General features: G+C 37.3%; 1 protein-coding gene across 3 annotated transcripts in view; it reads left to right on the forward strand.

The window, feature by feature from the left end:
* ACVR1 (activin A receptor type 1) overlaps positions 1-19,542 on the forward strand; it is a 166,484-nt gene that overhangs the window by 95,654 nt on the left and 51,288 nt on the right. For all 3 annotated transcript variants that reach the window (XM_074215938.1, XM_074215935.1, XM_074215936.1), the window contains one exon: positions 15,044-15,310. In XM_074215938.1, coding sequence (XP_074072039.1) covers positions 15,044-15,310 — 267 coding nt within the window. The remainder of the gene's footprint in view (positions 1-15,043; positions 15,311-19,542) is intronic.

The following is a 19,542-nucleotide window of genomic DNA, read 5'->3' on the forward strand; positions in this document are numbered from 1 at the left end:
GTGGGTAGACTCCTGGAAATGCAGTTGATCACTACACTGATTAGTGTTCTTAAGACCCTCAAAATTTTCATATTTACAGTGTTATGGTATATAATGTTCTCCTGGCTCTGCTCTCTTCACTGAATTTTTTCATTCAAGCTTTCTCAGGTTTCTTTAAAACTGACTTTTTCTTCATTTTTTAGAATACCCAAGTAGTCCATTGGTGGACATTGCTTTTGTTTCCAGTTCTTTGCTGTTGCAAAATGAGCCACTATAAATATATTTTGTATTTATGGACCTTTTTATTTTCCTCTATTGATCTCTCTTGGGGGGTATAGGCCTAGTTGTGTCGCTTGGTCAAAGGGTATACAGAGCTTGGTAATTTTGAAGGCATGTTCCAAATTGCTATCCAGAGTAGTTATATAATACACAACTCTATCAAACATTCATTAATCACCAATTATGTGTTTGGTGAGAGGTGGGAGTGGAAAGAGCAGGAGTGGGGTAGAGGAACAGAGAGGAGTTACAGGCATGAAGATAAAAAAAAAAAGACATTTTTCTTAGTTTTTTCTTTACTTTAGGGAACTTACACTCTACTAAGGGAAGCATCATGCCCTCACATGAAAATAATGACAAGGTACACACAATAAATTCCAGATATCTTTTGGAGAGGTGGGGAGAGACTGTAGGAGAAGGAGGAATCAGGAAAAAGCTCATATTGGTAGTACTTGGACTGAACTTTGTAAGAAGTGGGTTCATGCCTACATTGTAGGCTTGGAGAGCTGCCTATACAAAGGTGTGGAGAGGGGTGGAAAGGCAGGTAGGCCAGCAGGGCAGAGACTGTTTTTGTAGAGAAGGGTAGTAATATATAACAAGTCTGCAAAGAAAGACCGGAGTCACTGTGGTCTACAGACTTCCTATCTGGTTATGACAGAAAAAAAATCTAGAACTTTTTGTTGGAGGGAAGGAGCCCTGGGGCACCGGGTCTGGAGTCAGGAAGACTCTTGCTGAGTTCAAATGTGACCTCAGACACTCACTGGCTGTGTGACCCGGGAGAAGTCACTTAACCCTCTTTGCCTGGGTTTTCTCATCTGTAACATGAGCTAAAAGAAGAAATGGAAATAGCAAAATACTCATATCTTTGTCCAAAAAAAAAAACCAAATGGCATCTTGAAGGGTCAGACATAACTGAAACAACACAACAATAAGGGAGCCTGAACAGTATGTTCTTCCTCCTTTTGGTCAAATAGAGAATCAATAATCTTTTCTTCCTCATGTGCTTTCTGTCACCTACAAATATAGACTAGATGGCTGCATTTACCATATTGTGTCTGCCTAGGATCTACTCTTCTGGGTGGATCCTGAGTTGGCCTCTGTGTTATGCAAATCTCTATAAAGGATGAGGAGTAGGGAAGAATGGGGCCTCTAACTTGAAAGCTGAATTTGAGAGGATTTCACCTCCTCCCACCCCATTACCATCCCCCTCCCCTCCCCGCAATGGTAGAAGACCTTTCCAAAACCATGGTGAAGGTTTATCAAGACATGGCCTCAGGGAAGGTAAAGCTGCTGCTTGCCAACTGTAGAAAACTTTCCGTCTTTTATGAAAGATGAGAGATGATTTGATGTCCTTTTAGCATTTCACCAAACTACAATTATACAACTAATTAGTGTCTGGAAAGGAGGGTGAGGATGGGTGTGGAGGAAGGTGTTTTAAAATTTCCTTTGTTTTGCTTTCAGTAAGTAGGAACTGAAGGTAGACAGTATCCCATGCCCAGTCTTTCTTCTGAATTTTTGAATCATATCATCTCCAGTGAGATAGAAGAGAAGGAATTTGCGGACATTACTGACACTGACCCCTTTGGGATCATCATTTTAACTTATGTTATCTACTCTTGACTCTTTTTGGACTTCTGCGATGTCGTGGAAGACTTGGTTGAACCTTAGGTAGATCTGTCCATTGCACTTGCATGTCTGTAATGTCTCATCAGCAGTGATAGATGACCAGAGTGTATCCAGTGTTTCTGAGGCTACATTACAGTCTGATTTTCTGGTTGGTTGTTTGTTTTGTTTTTTGGACTTTTTTTGCCAACTAATGTCTTGTACTGACTAAGATAGTTATAATAGATGAAGTCCTGGGTTTTATTGTTTTGAAACAAGCTGGGAATGTGTAGCAAAGTCTTTTTCTAAGTTGGAAATTGCTAATATAGTCCCTGAAGGTGTTCCCCCAGCCCCACTCCCCCCAAAACTCACTCAATCTGGTGAGTTAGTTGTCTTTGAGGAAAGAGGCAAGGAATGAGGGTGGGAGAAAACTTCCTTATGATATGTCAGCCTCCTTCTTGCTGGTAATGGATTCTGACTTAAGCTCATTTCAATAGATACTGCTTAGTGCCCACCATTTAGGTGCAGAGAATTTTGCTTGTATTAGAGGAAATAAAAAGGTTAAATAAATCATAGCTTGCCTGTATTCATGAACCTTATGTTCTAGTAGACTTCTTGTGAAGAATGGGTGCTTCAGCTTGGAGTTAGAACAACCAGGGAAAATAAGAGCAAATTTCCAGGTAGTCTGGGAACTTGGAGCAAGCATCAGCAAAATCATCATCACCTCTTTCTGAAATTTTACAGTCTGCCCACACAACATATAAGATCTCTCCAGTTCCAGTTCCAAACTGGGCGATTTCTCTGATAGATAATCTTCCCTCTCCGAGTTCTTTCTCCATCTCCATCAAAACAATGAACAAATTTCCCAATCCTAGATAGAAAGGCATCATTGGGTTTTCATATTGACTTTGTGAACTCTGGTCAAGTGACTTAACCTCTTGATATCCTGTGCAATTCTAGAAAACTATAAGTTGCAGATTGGTTGAGGACCATGATAATAGAAGGAATTGTATCTCCCAGCAGTTCCCTAAATCATTTAAATTACAGTTTAGTCTCCCTCCCTACCCCTACTTAAAGGGGAAAAAAATCTAATTTTCTTACCAAAATTAGGTAATCTTTCTGCTCCCCAACTAACATAGCTTGTTTTATGTGGGGAGAAGACTTTTACCATCTTTGAAAATCAGTTGGTAACAATTGATTCTTATAGTCTTCTGTGAACTCTCCTTTTTTGGAAGCAAGGATTCACTTCTGGAAATGTGACAAGAAAGTGAAAGAAGACATTTTCCATCATTAACTGGTTCTCAGATATGCATAATGTATATTAAAATGTCAAGGACTTTTGCTATATGAAGAATCAAATGAAAGATGAAAATGCCATTATTTAATCTTAATGCTAGTGTTCTTCCTGAGTTTTTTTTGTTTACTTTATAGAGCAATTAAAACCAGCATTTCAATATGAAATTTAAGGTTGTTGAAACCCTCCAGTTAAGGAAGTCTTTCTTCAGCATGGCTATTCCCAGAACCGCCACTTAAGGGGGTTACCCCAACTAGCCATGGCTGTTGAATTTCTGGGCCCAGAAATTCCTTCCTTTCTCCCTTTTGTTTTCCACCTACCTTCTTCTTTTTAACTTTCTTTTATATGTTGTTTTCCCTCTTTAGAAAGTAAACTTCTTGAAGGTAGGGGACTATCTTTCTATTTGTATTTGTATTCTTAGTGCTTCTACTGTCCTGTAAGCTCTTTAAATGGACTATAGGTTGGGAGGGTTAGAGGTTATGGGCTGGATTACACCAGGTTTGATTTGATGGAATTGAAAGCCTAGACTAACTAAAAAGTGAAAAACACAGCTTTCTCCCCTCCCCTCACCCTCATACCCTTTTTTTCTGGAAGTTCCACTAGAGGGTGATTGGAGATTTTTTTTTAATTACCTAAGGTTAAATAAGTAGGGAAATATGATTCAATTGCTTTCAGGCACACAGATAAATGTGCCAGTCTTTTCAGTGTTAGGCCTAGGATCTTGGCTCTTAATTAGGAATTCTTTAAGGATTGAGCTGAAGGTGATTGTTAGGATTCCAGGATCTTTGTAATTTGAACTTAGTTACCACTGAAAGCAAGAAAATCTCAAACTTACACTGCTTTGAAAAGATAGGGCCAAGAGACAACCATTGTTTTAACATATTAATATTCAGTTAACAGAAATAACAGTGCATATTTTAGGTTCTATTATTCCTTCTACCCAAACCCAGAGAGAATAACAGACATATATACATATTCTTCCTCTTTTTTTTTTATCCATTGAACAATGTGGATAAACAGATGGGTATTCTTTGTACACCTCTCTCATTCCCCTCCCCTATCCACTGCCCCCTTTAAACAGGAAGAAATGGGTCTGCACAGACATGCTGCTTGGTGACTAAGCATTGCCTTGAGTTCCATGTTGATATTTAAAGTCTTTATGACTTTGCTCTGCTCAGAATATAGGCAGCATCACCCTTGCCTTCTCTCAGAACTCTTTCTGAGGCAAAGAAACTTTCAGTAGACTTAAGAAATTTCTAGGTCCCAAGACTTTTCTACTGTTGTATGGTTTAATGTGAATATTTGACCTTTTCAGAAATGTACAAATATTCTGGAGTTTTTAAAAGCTCATCCATAGCAGCCTATTTTCCTAAGTGATGAGTGACAGTATTTCTAAGTGATAACCACTGAGCAGCAGAAATATGTGTGATTTATCCAGAGACCTAGTTGTCTCAGAGTGGGGATTTTCTCCATGATGTATGAAAAACTTGACTACTTGTTGCATCCATCTCCTGGTATTTTATGTCCTCTTTTACTTAGTAAGCCATTCTATTTTTTATTAGATCAAAAGGACATTTCTGTGCCTTTTGCCTAGGGGGGTAGGCTTGCTGGTTTTGATGCATGGTACCCCTGCATCATTGGCAAGTCCCCATTTAATATGTTGGAATGATTCCAAATTTCAGTTTTGGTTTGAAACCATAGGACAACTCCTTATAATCTTAAAATCCTAATATGTCATAGACCGTCATATTAAATAATCAAATGAAACATGCCATTGAAAATCAGAAGTGATCTGAGGTGCTTATTTTATAGCTTACTCAAGTTTTGAAACTTGGAACTTTTTATTACTATTCTATCATAAATTAGGAGTCTATAGGCATGTTTATTCCATTAGATTTAATATAACTACTCTCTCATTTCTTTGTACCACTTTTCCCATCTGGTTCTGCCACCCTAGTGGAGACATGAAACTTGAAGGAATCCTGGGACAGCTTACCTAGCCATTGTTGTTGTCCAAGGAGACTTATCTAGCCAAAGTAGAAATTTCATGAAAAATGCCCATGTGTTCTCTGTAAGACCACTTATTGATATCTCTAATTGAGGGAGGGTAAGCTTTCCCTGAAATCAGACTTAAATTTGCCTCCCATTTCCAGAGGGTCTCCAAGTCATACTCACTTCACTTCTGGTTAGACTGGCTCCCTGGATTTATTCTATACAACCTCGCCAACCACCTACCAACTCTAAAGAAATTTTCTACCCTCACCATTGGTGACTCTCTTGCCTGTACCTTCAGTCAGATGAGACCCCAAATATGCTCATAAAATTTACTACCAATCTGACTCTTGTTTAGACTGCTGCTTCTTGCAACTGTATTTCCACTGGCTGAATACCTCTCCCTCCCAATCCCCCCCTACATTTTCAAATTCTCACTTCTTTTCTATTATTTATTTATTTTTTCATCCATATGCACATGTATATTTTTCAAGTTACAAAATTTCCTTCACCCTCCCATCCCATCACCCTCTCCTCATTGGTGAACAGTCAGGTTAGCATTGTATATACATATGTTTACAGATTAGTTGTTTTTGGTATGAGGAATTAGGATTAATGGAAAGAGATAAATAAGAGATAATTTTTATAAAGTATTCATCAGATTCTGAAGGGTTGTTTTTGTTTTGTTGTTTGGTTTATTTTGTTTTTCTTCCTCTGGATGGGAATAACACTGTCCATAGTTGGTCTAATGTGGTTGTCCTAGCTTTCTGAACTGCTTAAAGCAGTTGCATCTACTAGTGTTGATCATCTCACAGTGTTGTTGTTAATATGTACATTGCTCCCTTTGTTCTGCATCAGATCCTGTAAGTCATTCCATGCTTCTCTAGTGTCTGACCATTTATGGTTTCTTATAGAACAATAATATTCCATAGTATTCATGAACCATAACTTTTTTAACCATTCTCCAATTGATGGACATTCCCTGAATTTCCAGTTCTTTGACACTACAAAAAGAGGTGCTATGAATATTTTGGAACATGTGGGATGTTTCCCATTTTTTATGATTTCTTCTGGATATACACACCTAGATTTGGAATTGCTGAGTCAAAGGGAATAAACATTTATTTCTTATTTACTTCCATTAGTATGTAACATCCTTCAGGTTCAGGTTTGTTTTATTAGCTTGTGTTTCTATTCCTATCACTTAGCATAGTGACTATTACATAATTAGAATTTAACAAATCCTCTATCTATCCATCCATCCATCCTTTGTGACATCAGCCATTCTTCAGAAAAAAAACAAGCCTAAATTTTCTTCTGTTTAACAATTCTTCAAATACAACACAGTTAACATTTGTGTCTTCACCTGGCCATATTTTATTCATTTTTTTCTGTAAGTTAATTATCCTTAGTTCCTTCTTAGATCTTTATGACATGGATTTCAGACCCATCACCATCTTGATATTCCCCCTTGGGGAATCTTATCAATGTCCTCTCAAATTTATTAGTTAGTACCCTTTCTCAATTGTTGCATTCAAAATTGAACCCCAAGAAGATCTGGATTACATTTGTTCTTTCTGTGTGATGAATCAGTATAAATTCTAGAGGATAATCTTTGAGGGTTCTAAGACTGAGAACAATGGAAGTAGATTATAGTTAGTACGGAGTCTTGATCTTACTACAATCATAGAATTGACCTGCAGAGCAGGAAAGGAGCCGTTGTTGCCAGTAACTCCAAGGTGAGGCCAGCAGCCTGGCTCCTTAATCACCATCAATATTTACCATATTGAGGGAGACCCCAACCTCTAAAATGACTTTTTTTGTTGATGCTTTTAGAAAATAGAGATTGAGCCATATGTTTGGAAAGGAGTAGGAAGCAGGAGAACCAGGCAAAGACCCCTTTGTGGCAGAGAAATATTTGTCTGTTTGGATTTGTTTGTGTTGGGGTTTGTTTTCCTTTCAGGAAAGTCTTAGTCATTAGGCTGTACTGGAGGTTGCCTGAGCTTTTGGACACAGCACTGAACAGTGATGACTCTGTCACAAAGCCAGTTACAGCTACCACTTTCTGAGCTCTTCTCTGTTGTGTGTGTGTGTGTGTGTGTGTGTGTGTGTGTGTGTCTATCAGAAATTGTTGAACCTTATGGAGATCTTGAGCCTGGATTATTAAATCTCACTTTATCCATCTCAATTGTGGACAACAAAGCTATAATCTATTCCTTCTGCCATTCTGGTGCTCTGGTTTATTTCTCTGACATCCTACGATTATACTTTTAGGGATCTGCCTTGGATGGGACATGTGCCAAGAAAAGTCATCTTTTAGAATTATGGCCACAGTGAAACTGGAAATCCTAGTCAGCGAACGGGAATAAAAACTTACGTGTTATTTAAAGCCCAGCCTACAATTTAAACTTGTTTTATCTTGTTCTTTCCCAAGTGGACACAGATTTCAAAAACCTGGTCAGTGTTTTAAAGTGCATGTATTGCATTCCATATATTCCTTCAATTTTATGGACCCCATTCATCTCCTCAGGTTCCCTGATGTCTTTAACAAAGAAATAAACCTAATTTGATTTGATAATGCTAATGATGATGATCTAAAACCTCTCCAGTTCAGATAGAGATTTCAAGATTATAATCTTATTGCTTCCCTTTAGTCAGTCCTTTGTACCCTTCTGTCATATGAAAGGATTACTTGTAGTAGACTCTCCTGTCCCTGACCACATACAGTCATAAATATTTTCACATGGTTCCAGTCTTAATGCCAGACAAGTTATATAGTAACAGTCATAACATTGAGTAATACTGAAAGGCCACCTTGCTGATGCTAGTTGTGTACATAGACAACAAGCAAACAGAATGGGGAAAGAGGTCATTTCCCTTGCTTAATATTCAGATTACTGATTAATTTAGCTAGTTTGTCATCCTTGCTCAGTGGACTTAACTTTCTGCTTAGGTTCTTCCTGTTCTTTTTTTTCAAACTGCAATAAAAATAGATTATCAAACTTTTATTGTTTCATATACGTACAAAGTAGTCCTAGAAAATGATCTGTGACCAAGTATTTTGTACCATAAGAACTTGGAAGAAAAGGCATCCTACAGTACCTTAAAAGTTATTTGAAGACAATCAATTCTTTTTTTCCTCTTAAGCCCCCCAAACCCAATTTCAAATCCAAAATTTCATCATGTTGCTATTTTTAAAAATTAAAGAGATTGCTAAAGGTGACTCATGAATATTTTGGGTCCTATTTTTTGTTGGAATTGCCGATATCAAGATCTGAGAACTCTGTCTTGCTTGTAACTCTGCTTGTTGAATTAATAACCCTGGCTTAGAAAATCCCTTTGGCATCACAGAGAACCAAACCAGTCTGCCAGGGGAAGTTGGCAGGGTGGCACTCAGGGTGTGTGTGTGTGTGTGTGTGTGTGTGTGTGTGAGAGAGAGAGAGAGAGAGAGAGACAGAGACAGAGAGAGACAGAGAGAGACAGAGAAAGAGAGAGAGAGACAGAGAAAGTCAGAGAATGAGAATGAGGAGGTTGAGAGGTTGAGGTGAACTGGGAGGAGAGGAGAGAGAACCTTTATTGCTAGTAAATTTCTATAGATTTGAGATTTACTTTGTATAGTTTTGGATTTCTAGGGCACATTTCTTCCCCAACTAGTTTTGTTAATAAAACTGGGTTAAAGCGTATGGACTATAAAACCTTACACATTTGGGTGGAAGACAGGAAAAAGAGAAGGATGATGTTTGTTTTTCAAAAAGGGGAAGAATCATAGGCATAATTTTGCCAAATGTGCCCTGACTTGCTTTTCAGCATTAGATGTTTGGCCACTTTCTATATTAGGTATTTGAGTAAGCACTATAGATGCTTACTAGCTACCCACTTTCATCTCTGCTTTTCTCTAGCTGGAAAAGGAAAGTGACAGACAGATCTTTGACACTGGCATCACCGAACAAGAATAATTTATTACTTCAGATAGTTATCTCTATTCAGCTACAGAAGAAAGGCAAATAATTTCAAGATAAAGGCTTTTAATTTATTCAGTAATCATTTATTAAGTGTCTACTTAGAATTTGTAAAGCAAGATATAGTATGGTAGAGTGAATATAAATCCTAGCCTTAATAACATGAGGACCTGGGTTCAAATTCCACTTGCTAAATATTGGTTGTGTGACCCAGGGCATGTCACTTAACCTGGAATAGTCCTCTAACGATATGAGTTGCAGGGAGGGTGCTGACCTGGCCCAATTAGTAGAGGGAATTTCCTACATCAATGAAATCACAAATTCAAGTCCTTATCTCTATCCCTATCAAGTATATATGTGAAACATTTTGCCAGATACTGAGGAAAGATACAAATATATGTAAGATATAGTCCCTATCCTTTTGTAGCTTATAATCTTTTTTTTTTTTTTTTTTTTTTTTAGGTTTTTGCAAGGCAAATGGGGTTAAGTGGCTTGCCCAAGGCCCCACAGCTAGGTAATTATTAAGTGTCTGAGGCTGGATTTGAACCCAGGCACTCCTGACTCCAAGGCTGGTGCTGTATCCACTATGCCACCTAGCCGCCCCTTGTAGCTTATAATCTAGTAAGGGAGATATGACATGAATAAATAGTTATTATGCAGAATAGGACATTAGACAGGTATGAGTAGAGTGTTATACAAGGACTTTGTTGAATAATAAATAACTCATGTAGTACTCAGATCACAGGAATGAAAACCCTAGAGGAGTTGAGAATTTCCCTAAATGTGACCAAGATTCCGCTCTTCTATGTTTTAGTATGCGGAACAAAAGAGTCAACATGATACTTACTTGAACTTGAGAAGATACAGTCTGTCACTTCATTTCCATGTGAATTACAGACTACCTGTACATTCCTTGAGGCACCAAGGATGTTGGGAAGAACTGTCTATCCAAACACACAGTAGAGAAACTGAGGACCAAGGGAAAAGTGACTTCACTAAACAGATTCCCAGGTTTCTTGGAAGAAGGGCTGTTCTCTAATACTTGCTGAAGATTTCTGACCTTTTAACTGGGTTTCCAAGGATCAAGTGATCTTGGTGAAAGGTTACTGAACTTGTAGTCAGAAGTCCTGGCTTTGGTTTCCTGCTCTACTACTGAGATGCATCTAGCAATTGTGATAAGCCTGGGAATATAAAAAGAGACAGAAGACAGTCCCCGCTCTCAAAGAACTCACAGTCTAATGGAGGAGACAGCATGTAAATAAATATGTATAAACAAGTGGTTTTGTTAGTGTTCAGACCCATCCAACTCTTTGTGACCTGTGGATCACACTGTCAATGGAATTTTCTGGGCAGAGATATTGGTTTGCCATTTCTTTCTCTAGTAGATTAAGGCAAACAGGTTAAGTGACATGCCCAGGATCATACAGCTATTGTTTGAGATCAGATTTGAACTCGTTTTTCTGGCTCCAGGTTCAGAATGCTATCCAACTAACTGAGTAGTCTCTCAAAAAAAACTGCATAAAGGATAAATTGGGAGTAAGTGAAAAAGGAGTGTGAAAACCTTCCCATATAATAGTTAACATTTGTATAACACCTACAATTTACCAGATATTGTATTGTGCTTTACAAATATTATCTAATTTTTTCCTCATGACAAAAAGTAGGTGCTATTCCATTTTTCAGTTGAAGAAACTGAGGCAAACAGAAGTTGTGACTTGTTCAAGATCATGCTATCCACGGTCTAACCTGGCTCTGCCTAGCTGCCTCATTTCTGATGTCAAAGTTAGATTAGATAATCTCCATCCATCTCCACTCTTGCTCCCTCTCTACCATATACAAAGAAGTCATTATAGCATTTCTTAATACTTACTTGCGATAGTGTGGAAAAGTGGGCATTTCTCTTCTCTGTCTAGCTACTTAATGAAAACTGGTAACCCACTCTGTACTTGCCATAAAGATTAAATACATGAATTGTTAGTGTTCAAATAATCTGAAGCTAAAAAGGACTTTTGAGATCATTTGGACCAAATTCCTTCCACCTTCATTTTGTATCAGGTTCATAGAGATTTAATTGGTTCAAATGATTTCCAGAAAATCATTTGAAAATATGTAGGGAAATGTAATTGATTATGAAATATTCGTCCCATGGTAGTAGGGCCAGCACTGCCCCATTAAGCAACATTTTTTCAGGATAAGATTAGAGTTAGAAGGGTTATACAACTTTGAAAGTCAATTAGTCTAAACAACATTGTATATAATGTTCAACTATTTTATAGTTGAAAAAAATTGGAAAAGGTAAGACTTAGGATTCAAAACCAGCTTAGCTTATGTTACTCCAAATCCAACTCTTTTGAGAGTTCTATGCTACAGTCACCAAAGATGACATCTATATAGAATTAAAAAGCAAAGTAGTTTTTTTCCTTATTTGTTATTAACTAATATTAATGTAGCACTATATCTTAAGGAGGTCAATGAAAGGAAGTTCTCATGCAGCAAAATTCATTGTAATTCTCTTTGTGGGGAATTAATCAGAAACCAGATGCTCACCATTTATTTTGGGTAATAGCCAAAAAAATTGATATATTAATGTATTAAGATCCTGTTGCCCTATAAAACAACAAATATAAGAATTTGAGATATATCAAAAGGCCTTTATGACCTGTGAGTGAATAGAAGGAATAAGCTATAATGACTAGAGCAATATATGTGCAACATCACTAAAAGACAACTAATTTAGATTGAATAATAGTCTTGCTTTTTTCAGATAAAAAAGTGAAATAACACATCCTTCCTTTTAGTTTTTTGGTAGATTACTGGGGTTTGGCTACTGCATATTATATAGCTTCTTGGAGTCACAGTTGAGAGAAGTGGGTGATAGATGGACACCAAATGTGGATGAACAGCCTTGAAAAAAGCTAACTCAGGTTTAGGGTAACCTACAGGTCTTAAATCCATCAGTGAGTTAGGGAGATGTCTACCCAAGCTTTTGATGGTGGACTTGGTGGACTGGATGGATGAAAACAGTTCATTCCAGTGTCCATCAAGATGGCTGCAACAGGAGCTGTGGAGACCTTAGAGCTTGTTCAGACATTAAAGAGCCAAGGTCATCCATTGTATCCTGGTCCATCACCAGCTGACTTGACTTTTGTCTTGCAACAAGACTCGGGAAGAGAGTGAGGTTGACATCTGTGCAACTCTGCCTCACTTAAATCCAATTCATGTGCAAGTCACTGACATCCTCTATGATGTCATTATCCTCTTCAAAAACAAAGGATGAACAATAATTTTCGGAGGGGTGTAGGACTATGGGTGATGATGTTTGTCCTTAGTTTTAGGCAAATGATCCCATGACAAGCAAGTGAATTGGATGAATTGGATTTGAATGAGGGGGTGCTATGCTGTCACTAGCCTCACTTTCTCCTCTGGAGGTATCTGAGTCCAGTGGCCAGATATGAATCAGGATGACTGGACATGGCCCAGGATTCAAGGCAGTAAGGGTTAAGTGACTTACTTAAGGTCACAAAAACTAGTAAGTGTCAAGTGTCTGAGACAGATTTGAATTCGGGTCCTCCTGACTCCAGAGCTGGTACTCTATCCACTGTACCACCTAAATGTCCTTAGGGCTATGGGTAGGAAACATTGAAAAATAAGGAGGAGTTGATCTTTTTTAATTGTTTTTCTTTTTTATAAGAAAGGGTTATTGGAGATGGGGAATGATCCTCATTAAAAACACATTTACATACACTTAGATGCCTAAGGTTATCAATAAAACAGGGAAAAATTTCTTTGGACCTTGAAATTATGATGTTCATGCCTGATTTTTTTGAGGGGGAGGTTATGGTATCAAATAGTGAGATCAATTTATATTATGCTTCATATCATAAGGGATGACACTGATTCAAATACTGATACTAGGAAGATTTGTGTCATTTTTTAAGGGAGGAGAAAAAGAGAATATTTTATTGTGAAAATTGTTTTTTTGTTAGAACAATCTGTGAATTCCAGATTTTGGGTGGTGACACTGGTGACATACATTGCTTTATCAGTGGTTATTCTGAATATTATTCCAACCTCATGTGCTATTGGAAGGGTCTCTTGGGGTTTTTCGAAAGAACCATCATATTGATTATAAACAAAATATATCCCCTTCATGGGGGTGGTACTATGAGGCGTGATATTTATGTTATAATGGGCAATTTGTTTTTATTTTACCTCTTTTTGAAGAGGGAAAAGAGAGGGGTAAATGTTGTTTTTCTCTGCCGTTTCTGAGTCTTTCTTCATTCCCTGTCTATAGGGGGGCCAAGTCTCTAGTTATTTTATTGCTTCTCATTGGGGTCATCTCTTAAAGGCAAACATTCACCCCCAAACTGCCTTTTAAAAGATAGATTCAAAATAGATTGACGTAGCTGTGCCACAGTCTACTACAAAGCATACTACAATAGACAGAAACTCAGCCCCTTTCTAATTTAGGACTTGAGAGTGAGCTCTGAAAGTTGAATTTCCTTATTTGAACAGGGTTTCAACTTAGCAGCTTCCAAAGATTTGGTCTTCTCTGTCTCTGTGTCTTGGTGTCTCTGTGACTATCTTTTTTTGTCTCTCTGTCCTTGTCTCTCTAACTCTGTCCTGCTATCTTTTTTGGTCTCTTTCTTTGTCTCTTTCTCTCTGACTGTTTCTATCTCTCTGTCTCTTTCTTTCCCCCTTCCCCCTTTCTTATGTTCTCATTTCTATATAATTCTTTTTTTCCCTCTCCCTCCCTCCCTCTTGCTCTTTTCCTCTGCCATCTGCACCCAAAGCTGTTAGTACTAGCAAGTCTGAACTACTCACTTAACCAGGAAAAAATGATGCAGTGATTTGAAAAACTGAATCTGAAAACCAATCTTTGAAAGAACAATTAATTAAAAGGTCTTATTGGATTTGGCATACCCCATTTTTTTCCACCCTCCTTCCACACCAGATGCAATTGCTTCACAGCTCTCACTTGGGACGCTGTTCATGGTTCCTCCTCATCTCTGTCTCCTTGTCAAAAATCCCATTTTCATGATTCAATTCAGATGTCACCTCCTCCATGAAGTCTTAACCTAATAACCCTGATTATTATTGTCCCCTTTCCTCTAGAATTACTGTGGCATTACATTATTCTGACCAGTACTCACTCTCCCTCTCTCTCTCTCTCTCTCTCTCTCTGTTTTGAAATTTCATCTCATTTGCTTTTCACAACAATCCTGAGAGATAAGTGTTATTCTTATGCCCATTTTATAGAAGAGGAAACTGAATCAAATAGAAGTTAAGTAACCAAGGTCACACAGTTAACAAGTGTCCGAACACATATTTGAACTCAGGTTTTTCTGAATTCAGGTTGACTATTCCATCCTCTAGGCTACTTCACTGCCATAGGTGTTAGCAGGTCTATGGTAGATTTCAAAGTCAATGAATATGAATGAGAAAAATTTCATTTTATTTTTTATTATTTATTACTAAAAATGAAGTCTATCATTTTCTTCCACTAGAAATTTTTTTAAAAAATACATTATTCTGACAAGGGGTGCTCAGGTCTCAACAGGCTACCAAAGGGTTCCATGATGCAGAAAATTTTTTTAAGACCCTGTTGGAGAAAGGAAGGTTTTTGAGGGTAGGGGCAGTTTTATTTTTGCCTTTATATCTTCAGTGCCTATCCTAAAGGAATTTAAATGTTTATTGATTTGAAATGCCCAATGATTTGAAATTTAGGGGCAAGGCATATTTCATGACTAGGTCTACTAAATTTTCAGGTGATGCTTATTGTGACTTTCACACAGGTAATTAATTACCTAGATGTGTTGAATTGAGCAAGAGAAACCCCCCCCCCCAATATATCATTCACATATAATTGAAGAAACTTTTGATTGCCCATGTGAAGGGAAAATGCCATTTTCTTTTCTTTTCTTTTCTCTCCCTTCTACAGATGAGGAACCAAAGCTGAATTCAAACCTGTATATGTGCGTGTGTGAAGGCATATCATGTGGGAATCAGGATCACTGTGAGGGCCAACAGTGCTTTGCCTCATTGAGCATAAACGATGGTATTCAAGTCTACCAGAAAGGATGCTTCCAAGTGTATGAACAGGGGAAGATGACCTGTAAGACTCCACCATCTCCTGATCAGGCTGTGGAATGCTGTCAGGGAAACTGGTGCAATGGAAACATTACTGCCCAGCTACCAACTTCAAAAGGTAATGGTCCTCTCTGTTTTTCTTCCACTTCCCTATCCCTACACTTCCCTCACTTTGGTTTCTTTCATGGAAAGGTGAGATCAAAGTGAAGGACCGGGAATGTGGGAGGAGCGTTACTTGGCATCTGAAAGAAGGTAGAAGTTAGGAGAACATGAAGTAGTGCAAAAATACCTGAAAAAATTATAATGCGTCCAGTTCTCTCATACCCAAAAGATCTGTCTTAGGGAATATTTTCTACTAAGGTATTCTTTCATGTGCTACTGACTTTCTTTATTCCCTTCCTTTTTCTTTTTCAAGGAGAAATGGTGGCTGTCACAAATAACTCGCCCTAAGAACTTATCCACATATTCATTGTATATAGTGAGGAGAAAGCATGAGATGAGAAAGGGAGAGCCTGGGACTGTGGTTGAGTGGCATGCATACATTACTAGGAAAGAAAGAAATGCTTAGATCCATTTTCCCCCTCTTCCTATTATCCACTGTCTAGTTGTATCTCTCTCCAAGCTTGAAGCACTATAGAATTTTTTACATGCAACTTGAATATATTCTGTATAGGAGGATCTTATACAAATGGTTCCTTAATATTTGAAGATTCTATTCCACTGCAGCAGGGCAGTTTTGAAGCTCTATGCTTGGGAGCATCCTTACTTTCCAAGAAACCCTAGAGTGCTTCCATTAAATAAAGCATAGACAATCCGATGAATTATTATTAAGGGTTTGCTGTGTTCAAAGCTCTATTCTGAGGATACAAAGACAAAATGAAAAAAGAAATCTTTGCCTTTTTAAGAATTAAACTTGCATTTTACTGAGGCAAATGTACCATATGCACAGATAAGAATATACATGGCAATTTGAAAAGAGAGCAAAAATCAGGGGAGGGGAGCAAAAAAGGCTTCCCCTAACAGTTGGTATATGACTTTAGCCCACAAATTTGGGGGGGAAGCTAGGGATTCCAACAAGTAGGGGCAAGGAGGCATGCACCCACTGTGTAGAGATGAGTGTTTAAGAGAAAACTATGTTGGAAAGTTAAGTTCAAATGTTGAAACTGTGAAAGATAATGATGTGAAATAAGTCTGGAATGGGACAGTAGGTTAGAGACAGAATGTGCAGATCTGTAAATGCTTAGGTTAGGAACTGCTCTTTTATGCTAAAGGCAACAGAGGTGTAGTGAAGATTCTTGAGTGGGACAATAATATGGTCACTTCAGTTCTGAATTCACTTAATCCTGGATCTTTTAGTCTCATCAACTCTTAATTTTTATTGGACATATGATTTTGTTTTGTTTTATTGTGATTCAATCAATGAACCTGCCGAGGTCACACAGCTAGTGTTATGTGTCTAAAACCAGATTTGAACTTAGGGTCCCCTGAATCCAGGGCCGGTGTTCTATCCACCTACCTGCCCCACTGTGATTTTATTGATTGAAAACTCTCAGAGATGTGCAGCATTAGAGAGTTGCCTATGTCAATAGTATTTTAACAAATTGGCTCATGATCATAGATCTAGTATGTGTCTGAAACCAAATTTAAATTCTATAACTTCTTGACATGTAGTAATTTTTTAAAGTAGGGCATGTTTTATTATTAGATTATTATTATTATTAGATTATCAGAAGCAGTAGTAGTAAAACTAGAAAAAGTGACAAAATGGAAAGATAATTGTACTATGTATGATATAATCATGTTTGTGTAAATCAGTGGGGTAAAACTCTCATCAAGATGGTGACCACTAAATCATATTTAAGGATTCTTGTGGACTGTATATTGATGTAGAAAACTTTCTATCTGTCATCTATCTATCTATCATCTATATATATATATATATATATATATATATATATATATATATATATATATATATGTATATATGAAAAAACATGCTGCCCATGGGGAAGACAAAAGTTAGTGAAATGAACTATCAGGAACATTGGAAAATTTAAAGAAATACCCTGTCGAAATTTATAGCTAGATATCTATATATCCGCATATCTCTATCTAGAGATTGATAGATGTGTATTATCTCTACACACATAGAACTTTTCTTGTGTTGTTTTTGTTATATCCAATACTTCATGACATCTTTTTGAGATTTTCTTGGAAAAGATCCTAGTTTGCCATTTTCTTCTCCAGCTCATTTTACAGATAAGAAACTGAGGCAAACAGAGTTAAATGACTTGACCAGAATCACACAACTAGTAAATAAATGTCTGAGTATGCTCATGACTTGAACATCATGACTCTTCCCTACTCTAGACCTGCTCCATCTAGCTGCCCCATTTATATCTATATCGATATAGATATATCAACTCATTAAAATCAGATAGTGCCTTATTTTAATCTAGTTTGGGCTATACTTTGGTGGGTTGGGGTGTTGTGGGCTGAATATTTGATGTCCTTTAGTCATCATCAATAAAATATTGAATTCCTTTTGTTTCTTTATAAGAAGTATATTATATATTTCAGATATATTTCCATCAAAAGTAATTAAAAGAAAAAATGGCACTATGTATATATCTACACACACAGGTATGCATAAAAACATATGTATGTACATGTATGTTTCAGGTATATGAAAAATAAGCCTAAGCTGAATAAATAAGTTCTTGGTACATAATGAATTGTGATTGAGGAAATGTCTTCCTAATATAAATAGACGGCTTAGCAAATTCTTCATGCATACCATGTGCCTTTGCAGTATATAAAAATGTAATGGTATTTCTGTACCCTTTTGATAATATTTTACCTTTTAAGAAGGGCTGCTGGTTTGATCCTCAGGACTGTCCTGTGAATTAGGTAGAGTATAGAAACTGAAACCTAAGAGTTTAAGTGACTTTGCTAAATGAAGCAGAACTGATTAAGTGACTAGAGCCAGGTCTTCTGATTAAGTCCTGTGAATTCACTTCTGGAAACATCATGTTCCTTCTCAGTAGAAAAGATATGCTTGTTGAATTTCTAGTCATAGAGACAAAATTAGATACTTACAAAACTGCAACTTCTCTTTTCTATGTGCTCTAGTCTTATTTGGTCTTTGCATTCCTTTGGTCTTTGCATTCCTTACTGAATTAAAACTGCTAAGGCTCCTAATCTAAATAGTTTCTATGTTATATAGTTTAGATTTGGCTTCCTTTTTTCCCCCCCTTAAATTGTACCACACTCTTAGAAATATCAGCCCCCAAGGCGGCTAGGTGGCGCAGTGAATAAAGCACTGGCCCTGAGGTCAGGAGTACCTGAGTTCAAATGTGCCCACAGACACTTAATAATTGCCTAGCTGTGTGGCCTTGGGCAAGCCACTTAACCCCATTGCCTTGCAAAAACCTTAAAAAAAAAAGAACTATCAATTCTTACAGATATTAGGAAGGGTATTGCTTCATGGTAGGAATTTTCCTTTGTCCTTGATACCTCATTTCATTGCTAATCTTTGTACTGCTTATGCATATATGCATTTCTCCCCCCATTTTCCATGAAATCTCTTCCTGGTGTCCTTGCCTTCCCACTCCTTGGGCTGCCAGATGCTCTTAGGATTTCTGATTTTCTTCCTCCTGGGAAAGGATGTGCATTTTAAAGCATCAAATCCTTTAATATCACACCCATTTGCAATGTCTTTACCTCTCTTTATGGAATGGTATCCTCTACCACTTTTGAAACAAGATTTCCTCCTTTCCCCGTTTTTTTTTGCCTCCTTGCCCATTCTCTTGGAGAATCTTTTTCTAAAAGACATACAAGAGTTATTTTCTCTTCAATTGTTAACTTTGACTTGATTTGAGAATATCACATATTCTCTAACTCACTTTTTCTGCCTAGATTTTCTCTCTCCCCTCTATTCTGCAATTTAGTCCTTCAAGATTATCACTGGTTCATATGAAGTGTGAGTGTTATGAGACTTATTTTATGATGCTCCAGTCTTATTTCTCTGCTTTTACTCCTATTTGTCTTTTGCTTTTGGAACTCTAATGTACTTTTAGACAGATGATGACGATGATGATGATGATGATGGTGATGGTGATGATGATAACAACTCACTGGCATGTCATAGCATCACCTTCATGATGTCATGATCTTTTTCAAGAGCAAAGGACACGCATCATTACTTTTAGAAAGAAATCTCTTACAGGACCCTCTGTTATTTTGTTTTTGTTGTCTTGGTAGCTGTATTTATTTACTTTTCTTTTGATTTTTGAGATGTTTGAAAAGCAGATGTTTTTATTTAGAATTAGTTGTCTTTCTAGAAATGTT

Source organism: Macrotis lagotis, chromosome 1, assembly GCF_037893015.1.
Source record: "Macrotis lagotis isolate mMagLag1 chromosome 1, bilby.v1.9.chrom.fasta, whole genome shotgun sequence".
Taxonomy (NCBI): domain Eukaryota; kingdom Metazoa; phylum Chordata; class Mammalia; order Peramelemorphia; family Peramelidae; genus Macrotis; species Macrotis lagotis.